Source organism: Branchiostoma floridae, chromosome 4 (assembly GCF_000003815.2).
Source record: "Branchiostoma floridae strain S238N-H82 chromosome 4, Bfl_VNyyK, whole genome shotgun sequence".
In the NCBI taxonomy this organism is placed as follows: Eukaryota; Metazoa; Chordata; class Leptocardii; order Amphioxiformes; family Branchiostomatidae; genus Branchiostoma; species Branchiostoma floridae.
In genome coordinates, this window is record NC_049982.1 from 7,726,961 (window position 1) to 7,748,170 (window position 21,210).

General features: G+C 39.8%; 1 protein-coding gene across 1 annotated transcript in view; it reads left to right on the top strand.

Annotated features, from left to right (window-relative positions):
* The first annotated feature begins 650 nt into the window (after positions 1-650).
* The window catches only part of LOC118413179 (pleckstrin homology domain-containing family A member 5-like), a 28,158-nt gene continuing 7,598 nt past the window's right edge, over positions 651-21,210 (top strand). The window contains exons 1-11 of the mRNA XM_035816389.1: positions 651-776; positions 4,362-4,438; positions 8,386-8,443; positions 12,310-12,393; positions 15,022-15,085; positions 17,117-17,172; positions 17,501-17,637; positions 17,996-18,105; positions 18,999-19,111; positions 19,756-19,917; positions 20,333-21,144. Coding sequence (XP_035672282.1) covers positions 694-776; positions 4,362-4,438; positions 8,386-8,443; positions 12,310-12,393; positions 15,022-15,085; positions 17,117-17,172; positions 17,501-17,637; positions 17,996-18,105; positions 18,999-19,111; positions 19,756-19,917; positions 20,333-21,144 — 1,756 coding nt within the window. The 5' untranslated portion in view covers positions 651-693. The remainder of the gene's footprint in view (positions 777-4,361; positions 4,439-8,385; positions 8,444-12,309; positions 12,394-15,021; positions 15,086-17,116; positions 17,173-17,500; positions 17,638-17,995; positions 18,106-18,998; positions 19,112-19,755; positions 19,918-20,332; positions 21,145-21,210) is intronic.

Below are 21,210 nucleotides of genomic sequence, written 5' to 3' on the forward strand. Positions count from 1 at the left end.
CCGGGGTAAGGTTTCAAGACGGACTCCTTTTTTCATGCCGATCTTTAATTTACGAGAGTCTATAAACACATAGATACCTTAATTTTACGGTTTTGATTAAACATAGAATGTGGTTGTATCCTGTCAGTACGTTAGATTTATTTTATTTCGACAAATTTGCTACTGGGCCCCCGTTACAGGAATGGCCCCTACCAAATTACCTCAGACAAAAGTGAAAAGTTGAGAGTTCTCATGCCCAGAAGCAGCTATTCCGGCAATTGAGTTTTCTCCCGCTGACACCTGTTTCAAAACTAACTTTTTGTGGGGCAGTCGGTCATTCAACCAAACATATAGCTATTCTGATAGCTTACCGTCTTTGAATTAAACCAAAATTCTGATGAAACCATTGTTTTACCTTTGGGTTTCTTAAGGCAGGGTTGCAACAAATATTTGACAGTTATTCGAGTTTTATATTCAATCCATTGGGCAATCATCAGCAAACGATATTTCGTCACTTTTCCACCAAAAAGGCATCTTCCCTTACACCACTTACGGTTTCTAAATCCTCTGGAATAATGTCATTATCCCGCAAAGTCGACAGAAAAGGCATTAAGTGGGTCCCGCCAACGCGCGATATTTGAGCGGAACAAAAACAACAGCTCAGATTTCAAGGGGGTGGCTCCGCTGGAGCGCACAGCCATCAAGGTGTTCAAGATGGCGGCGGATATGAGACTGGGGGACCTCCCTCCCCCTTGGAGATACGCCGTGACGAGGGACTCGAGGATTTACTTTATCAAGTAAGTCTTTCTCAATATTCCTCAAAGGTTTAACTAACATCTGAGTGATTTTCAGGAGTCGTCGTGGAGTGGTTCGGGCGCTAGATGACATAGCGTCACCTTGTTTCGCGCGCGCTCGAGAAAAAAGTGTTCTGTTTGTGTTTACAACAGCGTCAACTGGACGCTTGTGACCGGTAGCCTTCACGGTGTGGGGACTTCTCCACGGCCCTCCCTGCCAACAATACTCGCGCTGTCACCTCGCGTCGTGGCTTCTTGAGTTTCAGGAAACATGTTAGATCGTCTTTCGTGGACAGACAACTTGTAAAAAAGAATGAAGGGGAGGGGGGCATGCAGTTTTTTGCCCCGCGCCCAAATACCTGTGGGGAGAGAGACAGGAAAACAGAGATGACTGGATCACCTTCTTCCTGTCGTTTATAGCCCCTCCCTGTTTCTATCCCTAAGATTTAACATACCACGTACCTCCCAACTATAATCCACGTGCATAATTTTGCTCTTACATTCGTGTTAATGGCGTGTTTTCAGCACCCAGGCCAGGGAAAAGTCACAGCTAATGACCTCATTTGACAACTATGTCAACTTCAGGCTTAAGGACACAAACGGACAGTGAAGTCTAAGATGGAGCAATGCCAAAAGGACTTAAATTGTTTTCCCCAAGTGCTATGATTGAAACAGTGGCCAGTCTGTTTTTGTACTTTTTGTCTGAATGCTATTGCATGTAACGTTACTAATACAAACTATACAAAAAGAACTTTGCCCAGAAATAGATTCCAAATTTGAATTCATTGTGACATTTGTTCCTATTCGATGCTTGACTATGATCATAATTTTATGCGCAATAACTTGTTTGTGATGTCCTGACAACTACTTTATTTTATAACACATAACAGAAAAAAAGATGCCCCTTTCAGCCCTTTATTGCACATTATTAATGCTACATAATTGTTTTCACAGTACAAAATGACAAATACTATGCTTCCAGCCCATATTACAAATAAATGCCAGCAATTAATAGCCTCCATCAGTCCTGTAATTTATATTCTAAGACAGTTTTATTGATGTTTAACCACATTACCATGCCTCAGGGTATCCCTTGTCAATGCTTAGTGTTAGGCAAGTTAGATGTGCTCTATCTTGTAATTCAATATTGACATTAATTATGAAGGAATAAATTCATATCATCCTCTTGACAGCCCCATAAATGTTAATCTCGTGTATATGGTGGCAATAGAGGATAGGCTAAACCAAATAGTCCCAGGTTTTTAGGCACTAAAAATGTGTTTCTTTTCTTCATGATGATGGAAATATAATTATGATACCCTAGATCAACTTACACACGTACTGACTTGAAGGGAAGAAAGGATGATTACAGTACTTTTCTACTTTTTCCTTGGCAGTCAATGGTTTTGTATTTGTTTTGAGTTTAAGTAACATTGTTTTGAATATATCATTTCAAATCGGAAGAAAATTGTTACCACTAGTAACATTTCTTTGTGATTTAGTAATGTTTCTTAAGTTTTTTCCATCAAAAGTATTCGATGCAATTGTTGATAAAAGCATAATGAGTTTTGAGTGAAGAATTTACAATGTTGTCTTTTCTATGTAGTACCATTAAGGTTCCTTGTTTACATACTACATAGATTAAACTAATGCCACTTGTTGTATCATGCAAATCAATGGAGTTTACTTATTGCTCTAAGACCTATTGTTAAACTCTTAAGATCGGCCTAGATCATTTGCAATGGATTCAAAGAGAAAAAGACTGGTTGATGTATTGCTTTGCAAATGTGTTTTTAGTGGGTTGTAAGTGTTCTTCAAATATCTGACTGCTTTGAGTAGCCTTTTTCTCGAGTCATGAGGTTATGAGAGCTTATCAAGCCTTAGGCAAACTGTGATCCATGTTTACTCCTGTATGTACACTTCATGGTGTAATTGATCATTAACATCAGTGGCTGTAAAACGGCATGAAGTACACCCATTAGCTTAGTCCAGAACGATGTTAGGACTTAACTGTTTATTGACTTTACAGGCATTATGCATAACTTGTGTGGATATGGTAATCACCAATTTCACATGACTAGTGAAGAACTAAAACAATAATGTTCGTACTTGAAGGTAGATTTGCATCCTTCAATTTGAATGCAAAAGCCGAAATTGTTGGCAAAAAATTGTTGCAAATAGCACTCAACCCACACCACCAAAACATATATATGTGCAGTGAAATCTGCTTAAGAAGACCACTCGGGGAACCGATTCAATCTGGTCAATATGGACAGATGGTCACTTTTCTACAGACATGATACTTGATCCTTGGGTTAATGGGAAAAATTATCTATAAAGTGATCACCAAAAAGTGGTCACATCTGCCAGGTGGTCTTTACATACAGGTGGTAAAAGTTTGAATACAATGAAAACTGTCAAACTCTGCTTAGAGTACATTGAGTTATGTAAGTCAGAATATCCTTCCTCCAGGCCCACACAGGATGGCTAATAAAAGCCTGCTATAGCACCAGCTGAATCACTGCTGTACAGATGTGTTATAGCAGAGTGGCATGCTGGGGTCAGTCCTGTTGACCTGTGCTGACCTCCGTCCCAGTGCCATGATTGCCCACTTGATATTCATCCTGCAGCAGTATTTACCCTGTGCATATTTGCCTGACATTGTTGGTTTAGTTTAGCTCAGGGGACAAACAAAACTTCTACCTTACAGTTGCCAAGGCCATATTTACTTGATTATGGGATGACGTCCTCTGGGAACGCCAAAACTGATGGGAGCGTGAAAAGTTTGGCAAAAAAGTTGCCTTCATTATGAAAAGGTGCCTTTGTCAAATTTCATTTGTCCTTTTATACAGACTTTACATGTACATTAACTACCTACGTATCAAGGTCAGCCAGACATCCATGAAATATCTGAAACAAAGTAATTTTGTCCTTTGGGATTTTCAGGAGGAATTGCTGACCTTGCTGAATCTTAAATTATACAGGGCTAGAAATATTGTAGGCATATGTCCCTTTTGTGCATCCCAAATTGTAGCTTTTACATTACGTTTGACTGTGGGTTCACTGGTGTACTGAAGAGAATTGGGTCCACAGTAAGAACTTCAAAATTAAAAACAAATAATTCCGTTCTTAAATATTCATCCTTTAAATATTCTTCAGGCATATACATGTATCCTTGATACCCCCCAACAAATTTCAAGCCCTGTCATGCATACATATATGCCCAGCCCTTACAGACAATTAAGAGGCTCTGATTAAGGGTGGTAGTGGTACAGCACCAGGCTTTGGTACTCCTATATCCAATTTTCTACCTGTTAGGTACATTAGGATGTTGTGGTTTGACTAAATACTTGAACAGGGGATGTTTAATAAGGCATTGTTAACCCTGTTTTACTGGGACCTCCCCTTAATTGTAAACATAGAATATGGCTTTCTAGAAGATTACTTGGTTTGCAAGAGGAAATGAGTAGTCCTGACTGGATTGTGGCCATAACAAGCCTAGTTGCAAGTATTGCTCATCCTAAGTAATCATACAGAAGAAGTAACAGACAGTTTACGTAATCATTTGTACTTTTTGTGTTTCCATAGTGACGAGAACATGAGCACGTCGTGGCTACATCCTCTCACCGGCCAACCTGTACAGACTGGATACAGGGACAGGAATGGTAAAGTAAACATTTGTTGATATAACTGGTTTTCTTGTACTTGTATAATGTATATTATACCAGTATTTGTTAAATGAGTAAGTGAGGGAGGGAGGGGTGCATGTAAGTGGTCACATCATGTGTTAGTAGGAAAGTCACTTCAAGGGAATCATCCATGCTTCCAGCTGCAACTTGAGCAAGTACAATTCCACATAATAACACAATATTAATACAGTAGAATAGGGCTCCCACACTCTCACGCAAGAGTAAACAATTAGAGTGGCACTCAGGGTAGTAGAAAGTATGCAGTCTTTTATTTTTGTCATATTTGAATATGAAAATTTGAGAGATATCTAATCTTAAGTGTATTTTCAAATCCAAAGTGAATAGCCTTTTGTTCTGTGATTCATTATTCATCAGGAAGTTTTGTCATTGAACATGTCCTTAATGTGGGATATGTTGTTGATTATGAATAAATCATAACCTTCCCGTGGAAAATTGAATTACTTTAGAACGTAATGAGTCGTCCTGTCTAGGCCACTTGTTTCCGTAATACAAACAAGCAGCTTATGACCAATTTCAACCATGGAGAAGCGTAGAAAAGTAGACATGTCCCATTGATAGACAACACCACCTGAGTGTGGTAAAGGTAGGCAAACACAGAGAATGTAAGATCGATGGCTTCCTTGTACTTTAAAGATGTGGCTTCTGGCCTAGATCTAAGCAAAGATACCTACACATGTAAATCCATGTCAACAAGTCCTCCTCTAACCGCAGCTTACACACACAACCCACCGCCCTGTTCTTAATCTGACTGGACAATGGTCCATTCTCCTGTTTTTTCTCTGCACAAAAGACGTACTAATGAAGAAGGGTCTACATGACTGTGTATATAACACCTTTTGATAATACTCTTTCCCCTTGGTAACTGAAACGTGACATGGCATAGAAGAGAAATCACGGTGGGATGATATATTTTAGGAAGTTTGACAACTGCTGACCTGGTGTCAGGTGCATAAGATGACAGAAGAAGCTGCTCCACAAAAACATATACAGAACTTTGCTTCATTATTTTTCTTCTTTCTATCTAGAAAATATAAGTGTCCTTATGCATTTATGTTTTACTTTGTCAAATAGCATTGTATCACTAGTCTAGAGTTTTGCCCAAAGTATTTAAAAAATTTTTAAAAAGACAATTCCTACCCACCGTTTTCAGCGTTGAAACAGGAAACACAACATTTTTTTACTTGGCCTCATTCAATTGATTTGAAAGTAGTCTGAGCAACACTAGTGGAGCAGCAAAACAAGGAAAATGGCAGCTGTTAATTTCCTACAACAGCACGGGACGCTTTTAATTGGATCCCCTATTAGAGGTGCCAGCACAAGCGTGAACCTGTTTTGCCCTAGGATATTTTTCAGTCTGTTGACCCACAGACAGAGACACAGTAGTCTGTTTTGCAAATAAACTTCTGCCAGTTTCTAAAAAACATCACACAAGCATTGAGACAGAGTTTAGTCAATACACTGAGATGTGTTTGTATGTTTGAATGTTACTGAGGCATATCCATTGCAAGTCTAGCTAATATCATTATTTGCTTTACCTGTAGAGTCAAGCTAAGGGACTTTTTCACTATCATTTATATGTAAATTAGGGTAAAGGTGTCTGTTTTAGCGTTATTCTTACAACAAACATTGTGTTGAAATTATCAAAAGAAACTTTTTTTTATAAGTATGAAAATTAAAGAATCGCTATGTGAATGTGTTAAATGGAGCCAGAAAGTTGCAACCTGTTATGTTTGTTTTCAATCTGTTAAAAATAATCATGTTTGGATGGGCAGGTTGTTTGGACCTGTCTTTCAACTTTTCCTGACCCAGTTAACTGTTTGTTTATCATTCAACCAAATGCAAATGATCTATTCTATCTCATAGATCAAATCTATTTCATATCTTATATGTATGTCAGACTGTCTCCAAAGAAATGCATGTCGAATGCTAGCAACTAAATTTGCTTTGTAAACCTGATCTTAGAGAAGGTTATCTCTAATTGATTTGACATTTTCATGTCTCCATGGACCATTTGGAGGTCAATGCTTCTATGGGTCATTCCATTCAAAGAAGGGGTATAAAAAGAAACTTTTCTTCCTTCAGTTCTGAGCGTTCTCTCTCGTATCACTTTGATCGCCATCTTTTCATTGTAGCATTCCCTTTCAAACCTGCTGCCTTCTATTTTGAGAAAGAAAGTTCTTATGGCCTCCGTGACTGCTTGTTTTGATTGGAATTAAAATAGCCCAAGATTTGCCATATCTATCCCATCTTTTACACCATTAAGGGATCAAGGAATATTCCATCATTGTTATAGGGATGTACAAGAAAATGTACCAATAGATTATTTGTGTGCTTGCGTGCCATTGCTATCAGTACGTATTACCGTATTACACATGAACAACATGAATGGAAACATATTGAAATTTAGATAAACTTAGCCAAAAATTGAAAAAAAAAAATGTTAAAAGAAAGAAATCTAGGAAGTAGGTTACCCCTTTATAGAGTTTATAATGGATTCTCCCTTGAGGGACTGCACAGGTAAGTGTTGTATCTGACCCCTACCTACATGTGGGTTCCTTTGTTTGGTTGATCCCAGAGTCCAGGTTTGGGTTACCTGGAGTGGCTGGGGTTACGCAGACATGTGCGTGTCAACACATACCTGGGTGTCAGGTAAGCGTGCGTACACCTGAGGGAGACAGGTGTGCTGTCTGCTGACACACCTGGGGATTAGGACCAGGACATACCTGTCTATACAGGTATATACCTGTCTATACACAAGTATGTGAAAGATGAAAGAATGAATGCAGCTACAGGACTCTTCAAAGACTGTAGATGCAGTTGATGATGATACACAGGTATTTCACTCCTGGCTGACACTATTGACTCATATGGATAAAACAAAAAACCACCAAATATAGCCAGAACTTTACACCGTCAATTCTAAATAAGGTACAGCTGCCTGTCATTGCCAAAGCAGGAGGCCTCCTTACAGCAAAGTATGAAGCTTGTGTATTACACCAAAGGGCTCTGATACTGGCAATATAGATACAGATACAGTATGCGTATCCTACCATTGCAATGGAAAAATTTCAGGTTGTTCACTGTTACAGCAATAATTGTCATGAAAATTGACATTGTCATCAGATACTATAACCTCATTGGTTTCATCAAATTGCATATTTTATTGATGATACATCCAGCACCATATACATATAAGTTATCAACTTGCTAAGCTGGACCTAGTGCAGGTTAAGCAGAGGTTCTTTTTAGTGGGTGATCCAGATCTCCTTTAAAGACTTTGCAACGTTTCATTGATAGACAGGGCCAATATTGTCCCATATATCTATCACTTAAGTTAATGTGTCTCCAAACTTTGCTATGGCTACTTTAAGACATAACAAGAGCTTGTGAAATAACAGAGTCAGACTAAGTAGTCTGCCTGGTCCATGTGAAACTTGCCAATACCCTGTTCCGTCTGTCCCACAACCGTTTGCTCGCTGTTGATGTAAAAGTTTGTTTTGACATTCTGCCTGTTCCAAGCTTGTAGTGTACTTATAACATGTTTTGTAGAATCTCTTGTTTCCATGGGGATTGTCTTCAGAAGTAGGGCAAATGGTGGTGTTGATTATTTGCTTTGAGAACACCTAATAACGGTTTCCCCTCAGACATACCCATGTGGCTGGGCTTTTCAGGAATGGGAAAACATGTCCGGGAAATTGTGGCTTGAACTGAATCTGTCCCAGCTGGTGGAGAAATTCTCCTTCAGTTCAATGAACCTGCTGTAGGGCTAATAAGAGTCACTTTGCATGAATCATTGACATTCTTCAATTAGATAGATTATTGTCTTATCTTTCTTATAATTTTAATCACTTTGATCAACTGCTTGACATATGTTTCTTTTCTCTTTTTTCTTATTTTCTCAGACTTGCCATCTGGCTGGGAGGAAGCAGTGACTCCAGAGGGAGCGCCATATTTTGTGGAGTAAGTATTGACTTTGTTATATGCATGTAAATATTAAGCTCCATAGAATTTCTTAACCTTTTTTCGTAACCATAGTTCACAGCGACAGCTGCGTTTAAGGTACTAAATGATTAATTGCTGGTCCTTAAAACGTGGCTCAAGCAACACTGTAAATACGGAAGTTTCGTGGAGATTCTTTTCAAAAGCAGACGGAGAAGAATAAAAGAAAGTGGGCCAGACTACTACAGGGTGCTGTCAGAGAAAACTGCGACCCTCTGCCCTCCTCTTCATGTGATGTTCATGTGGATTTTCTGCAGAGAGCACAGCCTGTATTCACAAACAATAGATGTCACATGGAATAAAGAAAAAAGCAGCGTGAACCTAGTATCACATTTTGGGAAGCAGAGTCAATAGGAAACATAGGGAAAACAAAGGTACTTCCCTCACTGCCGTGGTGACTGTATCTCGTATAACCACCTCTGTTCACCTCCAGAAAAAAGGAACATGTTTTCTTTCTTTACATTGCCTTCCCACGTTTCCCACTTGGTATGTGGCCTAACCTTTTCCTTATCGTTATGGGCTGGGTCTTTACATACAAGAATGGCTTTGTTTACTTTTTGATGAACCTGATCCTACCTTGGAGAAGGTCAGCTGTAGTCTAGAACGGTTGACGTTTTGTTTGGGAGAGGACGTAACATCACAAATATGTGCCGGCCCAACATTTTGATAAGGAAAGGAATAATGTCTACATGTAAGCCGTTATGTACAAGGTTGCAACTACTGTTACAGTAGCATTGTAATATCAGTCAGTAAATCTTGAAAAATGTGACATATATAGATTTGCCTTGGTGTTATCATAACACCAGAAAAAAGGAACATGGGTATTGTTTATAAACCCACTTACCTTTCAAGTATTTGTGTCAACCATTGTATGTGGCCATGATAGATTGTGCTGTCTTGTTCTTAATCAAGTACAGTTTATCTCTGAAGCTAGATCTATGAACCTATGGTCTAAATATGGTGCTTTGCCCAGTGAGTGTTTTCCTGCAATCAGTGCCTCAAGGCCATGAGGTAGGGCAAAATAGACTTCAGGGTTCTAGCTAGTGCATTTTAGCGTAGTGGGCCACTACACTAAAATTTGTGACCCCTACGCTAAAATAAGGGCCACTATGCTAATTTTTAACTAGTGTAGTGGTGCTTTGCTGTCATTTGCTTGTTCAACAATGACAAATAAATGTCTGAACAATGAAAAATGATGATATGCCACTCAAAACTGACCCCAAAATCCTAACTTTTAACTCTACATCTTCAAATCTCACTGTGGAAGGACCAAGACCCCCCTTCTACACCAATCTCCTGATTAGTCGCTTTGCTACCATGCCATTCCCACTACACTAAAATAAAATCCTGGCTAGAACCCTGGACTTGATCAAGTTGATCCAAGACATCCTTTGATTCTTTTACCCTTCAAAAAATCCCTTTGGTATTTGCTACTGGATAGATACAGTCAGAACTTTGCATTGTTTAAATCAGTTAAGTTGCTGTCACATGCCAAACATCAGTAGATTACTATTAAGAGCTGCAGTCACAACAGTTGCATATAATTAGCTAGGTGTGACCATAACCACTGTGAAAGGCCAAATTACATGTACCTGGTGCACTGCACAATCACCAAATTGTTGCTTATACTAAGTTATAGGTTTTACGTGCCAGAGTAAAGTTAGCCTGGGGCTAGTGTTTAAGACCTCTGAGCGTCACTTGTGTTGTTTGTCACTACTGTTGCAACACCTTGACAAGGAGGGCCGCTAAAGTTAAGTGATAACGATTCAAACTGAAGGTTTAAATCAAACTTCAAAGAACCAAAGAACCATGGCCTAGACATTGATGTGTTGGTGTTGACGTGTGCGTATGTCTACTAGTCTACTGTCTTTTGTTGTTGCTTTCTTTAACTCCGTTTAAGTCACCTTAATTGAGCCCCAAGGCTAAAAGTGTACGGATCAATCGCATGCAGCTCTTTCACCGTGAAACAACAAAATTCATTTACCAATTAAAGACAATAGACTTTAAGGTGCTTATTAGAAACATATATATTTTTGTGACAAACTATTCAAGACACTGCCATTGAACTTTTAAGAACACCAGGCCCAGGTCTTCAACCATGCCATGTTTTTCTTGATCTTATCGTATGTTAATTTGAGTCAAGGACAAAATAATATTGCCTGCGTTGTATCCTTGGGCACGGTTGGTATGTGGTCTGGCCTCTGAAAAATGTGTCCACTTGCCAGCTTTAACATAACAAGATGTGTGTGTTTTTTCTCAAAATTAAAATTACCAAAAACATTAGTTAGTGTGACGTACTAGTAATAGGGAATTAGTCTACATTTTTTTATAATGAATGAAATATTGTACAAATATGCCACCTATGTTAAGCAAAGATCACAAAAAATTAATAGTTTACAAATACACGTACATGTACACTTGTATACATTGTCAAGCTAGCATAAGAGTTATAACCTACTATGTAATTTGACTTCTGCTCGCTTCTCTGTGATTGTGAAAACTCCTACATTTTGTATCAGTAAGTAAGATCAACCTGGTCTTGTACCACGTCCTTGCTTGAACTTAGTCTATATCAGATAAGCAGAGTGAACACAAGCTATTCTGAATGGTCCACTCAGATCTGAAATCAAAGGATGCTCTGTCTAAAAGGACAAGGGGTGATCAGCTTGTACATTGCTATACTTTTGCATAAAAAAATTTGACCACAACATTGACCCTCCCCCTGACAGTGGAATAGTCATAGTCAAGCTATTTGTAAAAGTCTGCAACTACATCATGTAAATGTTATTCTTTCAGGTTCACTGTTTCGTATTCAGATTATGTTATAAAAATACATTGCTTGCCATGTACATTACTTAAAAGTTATAGTTGCAATGATTTTAATGTCTTGGCCTCCTGTAATGCAGTGTAACATTCAAACCTCCATGAGTCATACCTAAAATGTAACTCTCCTTGGGTCCTTGAAATTTATCCAAGGGAGGGTAAGGCCCCCTGCCGTACTTCAAGAGCAGAATACAACATTTGGCTTGAACTTGACACCCCCTCTTGAACACAGTGTAACATTCCAGTCTGCCCAAGTCATGGACAAAGAGGAAGCCTTGGTGGGTTAATGAACTTTGCAGTAGGGGTGGTAGGGGTGTACAATAGTGGGGTTGACCCAGAGGTCAGGATTGAGCCGTTAGTTCTTTTGTGCTGAGGAATGTGAACAGTGGTGGAAAGAAATGTGAAGCACGGCGCCTGTGCAATGCGTGAAGTGGTCCCTGTTTACGTGGGCCTGCGTTCTGCTGGGCACTCCAAACATTGTTCCAGAAAGTTTTAACGGTTTGATTGAGGAAATAACATCTATCAACTGTCGTCAGGTATACAGTATGTGCCCTACAAGTGTGTATCATCTATAAGCATGCAGTACCATATGTTACATAGATCTGGTAGGTTGTTACTGTGTGTTACGTGGTTATTTGGCAAGTTTGACTTGGCCTGCTGTGTCTATACAGTTGCCAAAAGATGGATGTTTCGATGTATGTGTTGCTACTACAGATTTTGTTACATTCACTAGTGATATGGTACTAGTGCAGGATGTATACAGTGTGTATACAACTGTATGGAAGCTGCATATCTTGTATACAAAGTCTTGTAAAATCCAGGAGAAAATTATTTCTAGAAAGTAGCTTGTTCGTTGTCATCGATGTCTCAGTTGTGGATTTTAGTTCACTTCTATTTCTGAGATATTATGGAGTTTATATTCAACTCACTCATGTGTTCTAGACAATAGTTCCTGATTATCTAAATTGTTGTTCTTACGGTGTTATGTTTTCTTCTTTTTCCAGCCACAGAGGGAAGAAGACAACGTTTAAACATCCTGTGACAGGACAGACGCCGGCGGGGCCCAGAGACTACATACTTATGGATCGGTAAGGACATTGCTAACTAGTGACTGAAATTAAGATTAGTGGCTTATTATTGTACTAGGCCATTGACAAGTTTAGTCCTTCTGAATAGAGTCTGATCTGACAAGATGAGCTTGTTATGGAACATTGACTAAGTGAACAGCATTAACATGATAGAATAAAAAATGTGGATTGTTTCAAAACTACTTTCACTTTACGTCTTTTCTATTTCAGCAACAGGCAATGGACTGACAATATGAGAACAAAATGAGATGTATATTTTGATTGTAATGCATTGTATAATAATGAGCTAAAAATGTTACTTTGATTGATTGATAGGCCTGCTAACTTCAAGTGGGTGGTATAGTATTTCAACTGCTACCCCCTGAGGTATAATGTGTTGTTATAAGGCTTATCCCAATTAAGCATAATTAACTGCTGTCATTTAGTATGGATGTGTCACCAACAGTTGATGACTTTCCAATAGTGTCCCTCCCAACATGTGGTGAGTTGATTTACACCAGGAATGGAAGCTGGAACATGTTGCAGGAGGCTGTACTGTAACTTTGCCCACATGTTGTGGGAATTACTGGTCACCAGGAGGCTGAACAGTTATCATGTAGCTCTGCCCCCTGAGGATGCTGAACACCCACACTACAACATAACTCACATTCTCTGCAACTATCACATAGAACAGATGGCCAGTGTAGAACTCTACATGTTGCACTACACTAATGTTAAACTGGGGCTCCAAATACTGTAATCTCATTCTGGATGGAATATTTGGATGCATTGTGCACCCAAAATTGGAGCTATGCACCTAATTTTTGACTGGGTGCATCTAGATTTTTAAGGCTAAAAGGATGTTCTGGTTATGGGACATGAACAAATTGTTCCTTATGTTACGTTTGAAGCTACAGTGTAGCTGTATGATTTCAGATTCAAGCTTTGGAGAAATGCAGTAATATTGTAATTAGGCCTTTCTGACATTTCTGTTTATTTTATGTTATTTTATTATATGCACAATATTTTTCTGTGCACTTAAATTCCCAAAAATGAATTTCAGTTCCTGAAACCGTGTATGCAGTCAAGTTTTACAGTTTGTTGTTCAATATATAGCCTGGTTACCAAACCCCAGCCCGATCTCAAGTATCTATCGTGCAGGGGTCTGGGCGGATGGGATAGGAACTCTTCTCAATTTTGCACCTTATAGTGGGCAAAAAACCCCACCAATAGAACAACACAGGATCAGCAGGAGGTAATTACACCCCTGCCATGATTGGTTAAAGACCCCCAACTGTACTTTTTGAATCCATAACGTAGCTGATTCGCTACTGTGATAGCCTGCTGACCAACTGTGGTGTGTTGTAGCTGGCTACCTGTGGTGAGAGTGGTCATCAATCCTAGGTTCTCCTCCCACTGATCAACGGGCCTTCGAGAACCTTTCTACAGCCATGTTGCCAGACCCCAACACGAAAGATATATCTTGAGGTTGGGGTATGGAATCCAGGCTATTCAATATACAGTGAATCATTTAAGGCATTAAAACAGTACTGTATTTTATGTATTTGATACTAAAAATATATATAAAAGATGTACTTGACTTTTTTTCATATCATAGTATTTTTGTATTGTAGTTTGCTGTCATAAAAATTTTAATTCATTGAACTTACCCATACCATATACTGTATAATGCACCTTAAGTACCGGGTATGTGCTATTCTGTATTCCTTTCCCTGAGTGGGAGAGATTCATACTTGTTTGACAACTGGTGAAATATCCATTCAGGCTCTTCACACACTATGTATAATGACTTTTCAATGGCGACCCTGGTCAACCTTGACCGGGCAGTCGACCAGGACCAGTCCAAACACATGTTTGTGATGTTTGGCATTGGAGCGAGGAAGTTTTGAGGGAGAGTCGTGCCAACATTTACCCTGTAAATCTCCACCCTCAGTCACCTCCTGGTATCACAAGTCTGCCCCGGAAGTTTCAGTCTCTTTATCATCCTGGTTTGACTAGCGAGCCCAAGCGTTGGCGAGTCAGGTCGAAAAATGTTTTTCCTACTGCTTCAGATATAGCAGATTAGACAGGGGTTATGTATGAGGTTTTGGCATCCTCTGCAATATGAGTTGAACTTGTGTGAAAATCTGGCATTCTGATATGGGAAAGAGCTGCAAATGAGATATAAAAGCTGCATTGATTAATGCTTTAAAGTACTGAAAGCTGGGCATACATGTATACTGCAATCTTCTACCTATATCTTGAAAAGTGACTACATATGCCTCCCTGTACCCCCATACACACCCTTACTGCCAGGCTTTGCAAATGTTTCATTTGAAGTCAGTCGCTACTTTTTAGCGCTCCAAACCTCGGGTCTGATGGCTCTTGTGCTTAGTGCCATGGACGACAGGTGCTGCAGACAAGTTCTACTTTTTCTTTCATTACTTCTTATGTTGAATGTCACCTACATCTGGTCAGAGAGAGCGATTCTAACTTAGATTTGTCTCGAACAATAACAGTGTAAATTTGCTAGGGGTTCTCCTGATGTGTGTCTGAATGTACTGACTTGTATTTCCATGGCTGATACTTGTAAAATGCCTCAAATTTCCACAGAACTAAAGCTGCTGTTTTTGTTGTTCTTGTGTTTAGGTCCACCATCACAGACAGCCGGAGCACCAGTACCGTGTCCTTCCAGGATGAAAAACCAAAGCCGGTAAGAAAATTTGCCGATAACCACTTCTACTCATGTATAAGTATAGTCAAGTTTAGCCTTCTACTTATGACTTTTTTTAGTAACCAAGACAAATTTTGGCACATGGATCCATCCTTAGCAGTGACAAAAGTTGGAGGATAGCCTGAAATGTGCACAAAAGACAATTTTCCAGACAGAAAACAAAATGTCCTCAAAAAGCTGGGTTGTTTTGACTCTTTCTGTCTGTGATATTTCCAGGAGGAGGGATGATGGCATATGTTGCAGTTAAACTGTTGCCAATGAATAAAAAATTTAGTATTACAACTTACAAACTTGATTCAGAATTTCGTTGTTGAAAAAAAAAAGAGAAGCAGAATGCTGAACATGCAGATCTTGCTGAGGCGTTTACTTGGGAATCTCTGCCTCAAGGCCAAACAACAAACTTGAACTAATGCTGAGATTTCTGGAATGTGGTGTGTAGGAGGAGGGAGTTAGGCAGGGGGTGTATAAATCTGCCTTCCCTGATATAGCACAGGAACTCTGGCCTTGAAGTTGATGATGATAAGTTACTGCAGTCTTGTCAAACTGTCAATGACCTGGACAAGCTGTTTTACTGTACACGACTGTTTTTGTTTTTACACCTGTCTATGCAGTATATCGTTTGGGTAGGAGTAGGCAAGGTTGATTGTAAATTTGAGTCATTGGACTGTGAACCTGTCCATTTGTGCTACTTAAATCCTTTTCAGCTTGCTTTTTTGCTGTGGTTTCAAAAGCTGGTGGCAATCACTCTTTTCTTAATGTGTCCTTAAAAATGACACAATGTCATGTACAAATGTACTTGTAATTTGTTTGTCTTATTAGAGCCCCATTAGCGATTGTATACATGTACTAGTATCAGGGCTCGAAATTCATTTTTGGGATTAGGTGCACTGGTGCACCCAGCTTAACAAGTTGGGTGCACCAAAAAATGTTTGGGTGCACCACTTAAATTTAAGTAGAATGTCAAGAAAACCTAATAACAAAACTTAGTTACAAGCTATCAAATTCTTATACAAGTAACATGACAGACATTTTTATTATCTTTCTAACACTTAGATGTCAAGAATATCATGTATACTAGCATACTTGATATCTTTCCATACGTAAACCTATGAAAATATCTGGGTGCACCCTGTGCACCCACTGAAAAAAATTGGGTGCACAGTTCCAATTTTGGGTGCACCTGGGTGCACATGCACCCAGTATTTCGAGCCCTGAGTATGAACCATCAATTGTATGTCAGAAGACTGCAGGAAGAGTAGAAGAAGAGAAGAGTCTTCCTGGAGACTTCTGAGTCAATTGATGGTTCATTATACATTCAACTATCACATATTTTGACATCAATGTTGACATCAAGTAGTAATTGAACAGCTCCATGCTTTGAGTTTATGAGAGTCAGTTTAAAAGGTTCAGGGAAATTCCTGATTTTGAAGGCCAGCCAAAACACATTACAGACCGTGCCAAATTGTTGTAACAATGTTATGCCAACTGAAACCACAGCTGATCATTGGAGGAAATCCATTTGTTCTGGCACATTGCCCATGGTGCACTCATAAGGACATGGTTGGTATTATGGCTGCGCTGTGCATGTAACATTCTTTTTCTTTATCTGACAATTTCCAGTGATGGTTGATACCAATTTTATGAAATTATGTAACCAGGACTGTCTCCAGCTTTAAATGTTTTTTCCATCCCACTCATTGTTTAGGAGCCCATGTTGTTGATTTTCCTTGTAAAACGTGTCATTATAAGCTTATAAAAGCAGATTTTGTGGACAGATGGGGTAATATTTTTTTTCTGTTCCATCAAGCAAATTTCCTGGGACAGAGGGACGGGTGCTGTTGACAGCCCTGTATGTAACCTACAAGTCTGGTCCCTAAAGAAGAGTTTAATTTCATTGCGACAATATAATTTGCAAAGATGAGCATACATGTTGTACAAAATATGCCAATTGCAAAGGTATTAAGTGAAAAACAGCACAAGGCTAACATCTTATGATATTTTCTTTTTCAGAATTCTCCCAGCAACAAGAGTCCAATGAACGTCGGTATTCTTGGGGGTACTTTAAAGTAAGTAATTTATATCTTTCATATACATTGTAGTATTATGTATATTTAGCTGGTGAAGTATTTACATATTAGCTGCTGTTTGGATGAGTGAGGATGATAAACCTTTTCTTATTAGGACTAGGAAAAGATCGTTAGAAGCTGTAAAAAGCCATTTGCACAAATTTTTTTAACACTTGTGTTTTATTTTAAATATTTTGCGCCTATTAATATTATGCCATCTTCTTGTATTTAGCACATGTTATGTCATCTTCATCTTTTATGTCAACTTCTTGTTCTTACGTTGTTGTTAAGGTATGAACAATTTGTTGTATCTTAAACCCACCACCAGAGAGCCTAGGAAGGACCCCCCCTCCCCCAGTGGTTACCTGATGAGGGGCTGGCTGAACAAACAGGACCACGGAGGCCTCAAGTCCTGGAGGAAGCGCTGGTTTGTGCTCACCAACAGGGGACTGCTGTACTACAAAAGTATGTCCAATCCATCCAAAAATAAACCCACCAATATGTCGGTGTGTATGCTGACTACATCTGAGCCGGTTAGCAGTACACATTGAAAAGATTTGTCTATCCAGTTTGTCAGGGTTGAATATTGGCTACTATATATATAGCAAGCAGATTGATGAGGTTTTATTTTTGTGAAGCACATTTTCCAGGCTGTCTGATATTTAATTTTATTCTGACAGTGGCAAGGATAGTTTCCAATTCAATAAAAAAATTCAATAACTAAGTAATGTTCTTTATCTAATTATTTCTTTGAAGACATACACATATGATTTTACTGACAGGTGGTATTCAGATTACAAATTTGCTTGTAACATTTCTACAGATGAGGGAGAAAGTAACCTACTCGGGAGCATCGTCCTGATTGGTTACAAAGTAGAGGCCATCTCACCCTCTGCAGACAAGAGTAAAAGCAGCCAAAAACATGCCTTTAAGGTAAGCCAGGAACTTTCACAATCTACATACATGTTTACAGTGCGTGTTTATGGTTTATGTCTTTCTTTTCTTTGTTTCCTGTTTGCATTTCCATATTCACGACTCTCTAACATCTTGCCCCCCACAAGTGTGTGTGAGTTGCAGCTGATGTGTATAATGGTGCTTGAGGACCTGGGGGATTTTTCAATCGAAGGTCAAGATTCAGGTCCAGGAAAGAACGGTCTTAAAGCAGAATGCATTTAGACTGTAAAAAGGGAGGGACACATTTTGCATTTGCTAGCAAATGTTGGTCCCTGAACCATATTCATAGACCCTAGCTTGGCATTTGCTTACATACACAGACTCTCTCTGGAATTTAGACACAGAAGTCTCTGACTTGCATACCGAGCAATAGTTAAGAGTTGCGAGGCCCAGGCTTTTTTTTCTGTAGAATTTGAACACCTGTTCCTTGGTTTCTGAACTCCCTGTTAAGATACAAAGTCCTCCATTCACCCAGCATGCTCCAATGCAGACTGTAGTGTCCAATCTAAACCAAACACAATATACACTCAACACCCCCCCCCCCCTTTTCAAGTGGAACAGTCTGTTGGCAATCTTCCAAGTTTTGTGTGCAAAAATAGATCATGTTAAATGTGTTTTTTTTTTAAGTTCATGCAACATTCATTATCTGCATCTTATTGTTTTGTATGTGTTTGTGTGTTAATGTGCGTGTGTCTGTGTGTCTTTGTGTTTCCTGATTTGTAGTAGCATAACTCAAGAACCTCTTAATGGATTACGATGATATTTAGTATGTAAGTGGGTAAGGAAGACGAAGGTCAATGTCAATTTTGGACTTCTTAACATGTGACCTTGTTCAGACAGATTCTTGTTTAACATTTTCCTACATTTTTCAGCTGTCGCACCCTTCACAACGATTATACATCTTCAGTGCGGAGACCAGAGAAGACATGGTCAAGTGGCTGAAAGCCCTTAATGCTGTCACCACAACTGATACACAAACAAACAGGTGAGAAAATGACCTTGTATTTGTTTGTTTAGTGGTGTTGTGGAGTTAAAGATGGAATAAATCAACTTAACGTCACTACAAAACAAGCCTTTCAAGGTTAAAGGTGACCTAAATCTAGATGAAAACTTGATGAGACTATGAAAGTGGGAGGTGACCGACTGAAAACCTCTCACTGTTTGGGGCTAGCTCTATCAATTCAATAAAATGACGCTGCTTTTTTCCGTATCTTTAAGATTTAGGTAACAATGACATTCTCATTGTGTATTTGTACGTGGTTAGTAATTACATGTACTTAGTTGCTCAAACTTAGTATAGATGTACATTTTCTTCCGTTACCTAATTTCCATATCAAGATCTCCTCAGAATCCCTCCCAGACCTTTCAGTGTATTGGGGATGTACCCATCTCTTGGGCCACACAGGCCACTAAAGTTGGGGGCTGGTCCACTGGTAGTGGAGTGCATTCAACTACCATGCAGTTACAAGTGCTGATTGTTGAGAAGAGAAAGTAACGCTGTAGGTGCCATGTCTTTGGTATTACCTTGTTTGAGCACCTGAACTTCCAAGTGCAAGGCAACCACTGTTGACTGTCTCCTAGACTACCATTGTTCTTCCTTTTATTGAGTGATATCTGTTGTTTCTAAAGCACCCCCAACAACGTGCCTTCACCCATTGGCAAGCAAAACAGCCCGCGCGGAAAAGCAGAGGATACAGACGATGCAGGGTTCAACCAGAGGGACCGCGCACTTCGACCTCGGGTCGTGTCATCTTCCAGTCAGGAGGGAAACATGCCGACGTCATCCCAACTGTAAGATTCAGTGTAACACTTGAGTTGATAATCTTACTTCTTATAGAAAAGTTCACCTGAGTAAACCAATTTCATAGTTGTTAGATCGTTTTTAGATCATAGAAATAGAGATATCGCTCAAATGTTATGTTATCTAGAATGGAATATGGCCTTGACTTGATTTGGCTAATTAGTACAAAAAGGTGTTCCTTATGGTCATTTGCCAGCAGTAATTTGCATTCTTGAAAAGTTGAACTGTTGTAATTTCCAACACGAAAATTGCTTGTAACATTTTCAGAATGTCCTCTACCGACACATATTAGCTTTTAAGTATTTTGTACTGATACACAAACGTAACGGCAACTGTGTTTTTGGGTGACAGTCATCAATTGGCAGGATAACCATACTTAATACTTCTAACCATCTTGTTTTCCAGGTCCGCCCCGAATGGCTACCAGCCCAACAGATCTCCCCAGTACCAAAACAACAGACAAAACAGTCCCAACTACGTTCAGTACAGGCCGAAAGGCGATCGTAACGGACACGCAGCGCCGCGTCCCGTGACATACCATGCTGGCATGGCAATGACAAACAATGTGCCTGGAAGTAAACCAAGTTCCGTGGACACGGACTCCGGATACCACGGCTCGGAGCGACGGCCCGTGCATAATTCGCGATCCGACTCTCGGCTCCTTCCCTATGCAAATGATCCGCGTGGCCCGTATCGAACAGACAGAGCTCGACAACCTCCCGACCCGCGCACCGTGCAGCGATCGGAATCCCTGCAACGGCTGCAGCAATGGAAAAGTCAGACTCTCGAACGCCAGGGGAGATCACGATCAGACTTGTCAACTGTCGAAGAAGTTCCCCGTGCTAACTATCGCAACTACCAGCAGGACAATGGCTCTAGTTCCAATTACTCGGCCGAACACCGGAAGGGAGTGTACCCAGATTCGTACAAGACTTTACCCAGACACATGCAAACGGGACAGCTAAGTCCTAAATACAACGCCAGCCCTCCGAGCGAAGACTCGTGGCACATCTCCACCCTTCCTCGTAACAACAGCACTGGTTACAAGTCGGCGCAGGACCAGTACTATCAGAACTATGCACGGCAGCAGGCCTGGCAGCACAACACACCTGCAGACCCAAAAGAGTTGAAGAGAGAGGAGTCCATGCGTCAGCTGTCAGACTGGAGACAACGCACTTTGTCGAGTACAACGTCACAGGGCTCAGGGCCTAGCTCAGGTAATGACAGATTATTCCATTTGAAAAATGTATGGGAGAGGTAGGGAAAATAATTCCCGTTCATTT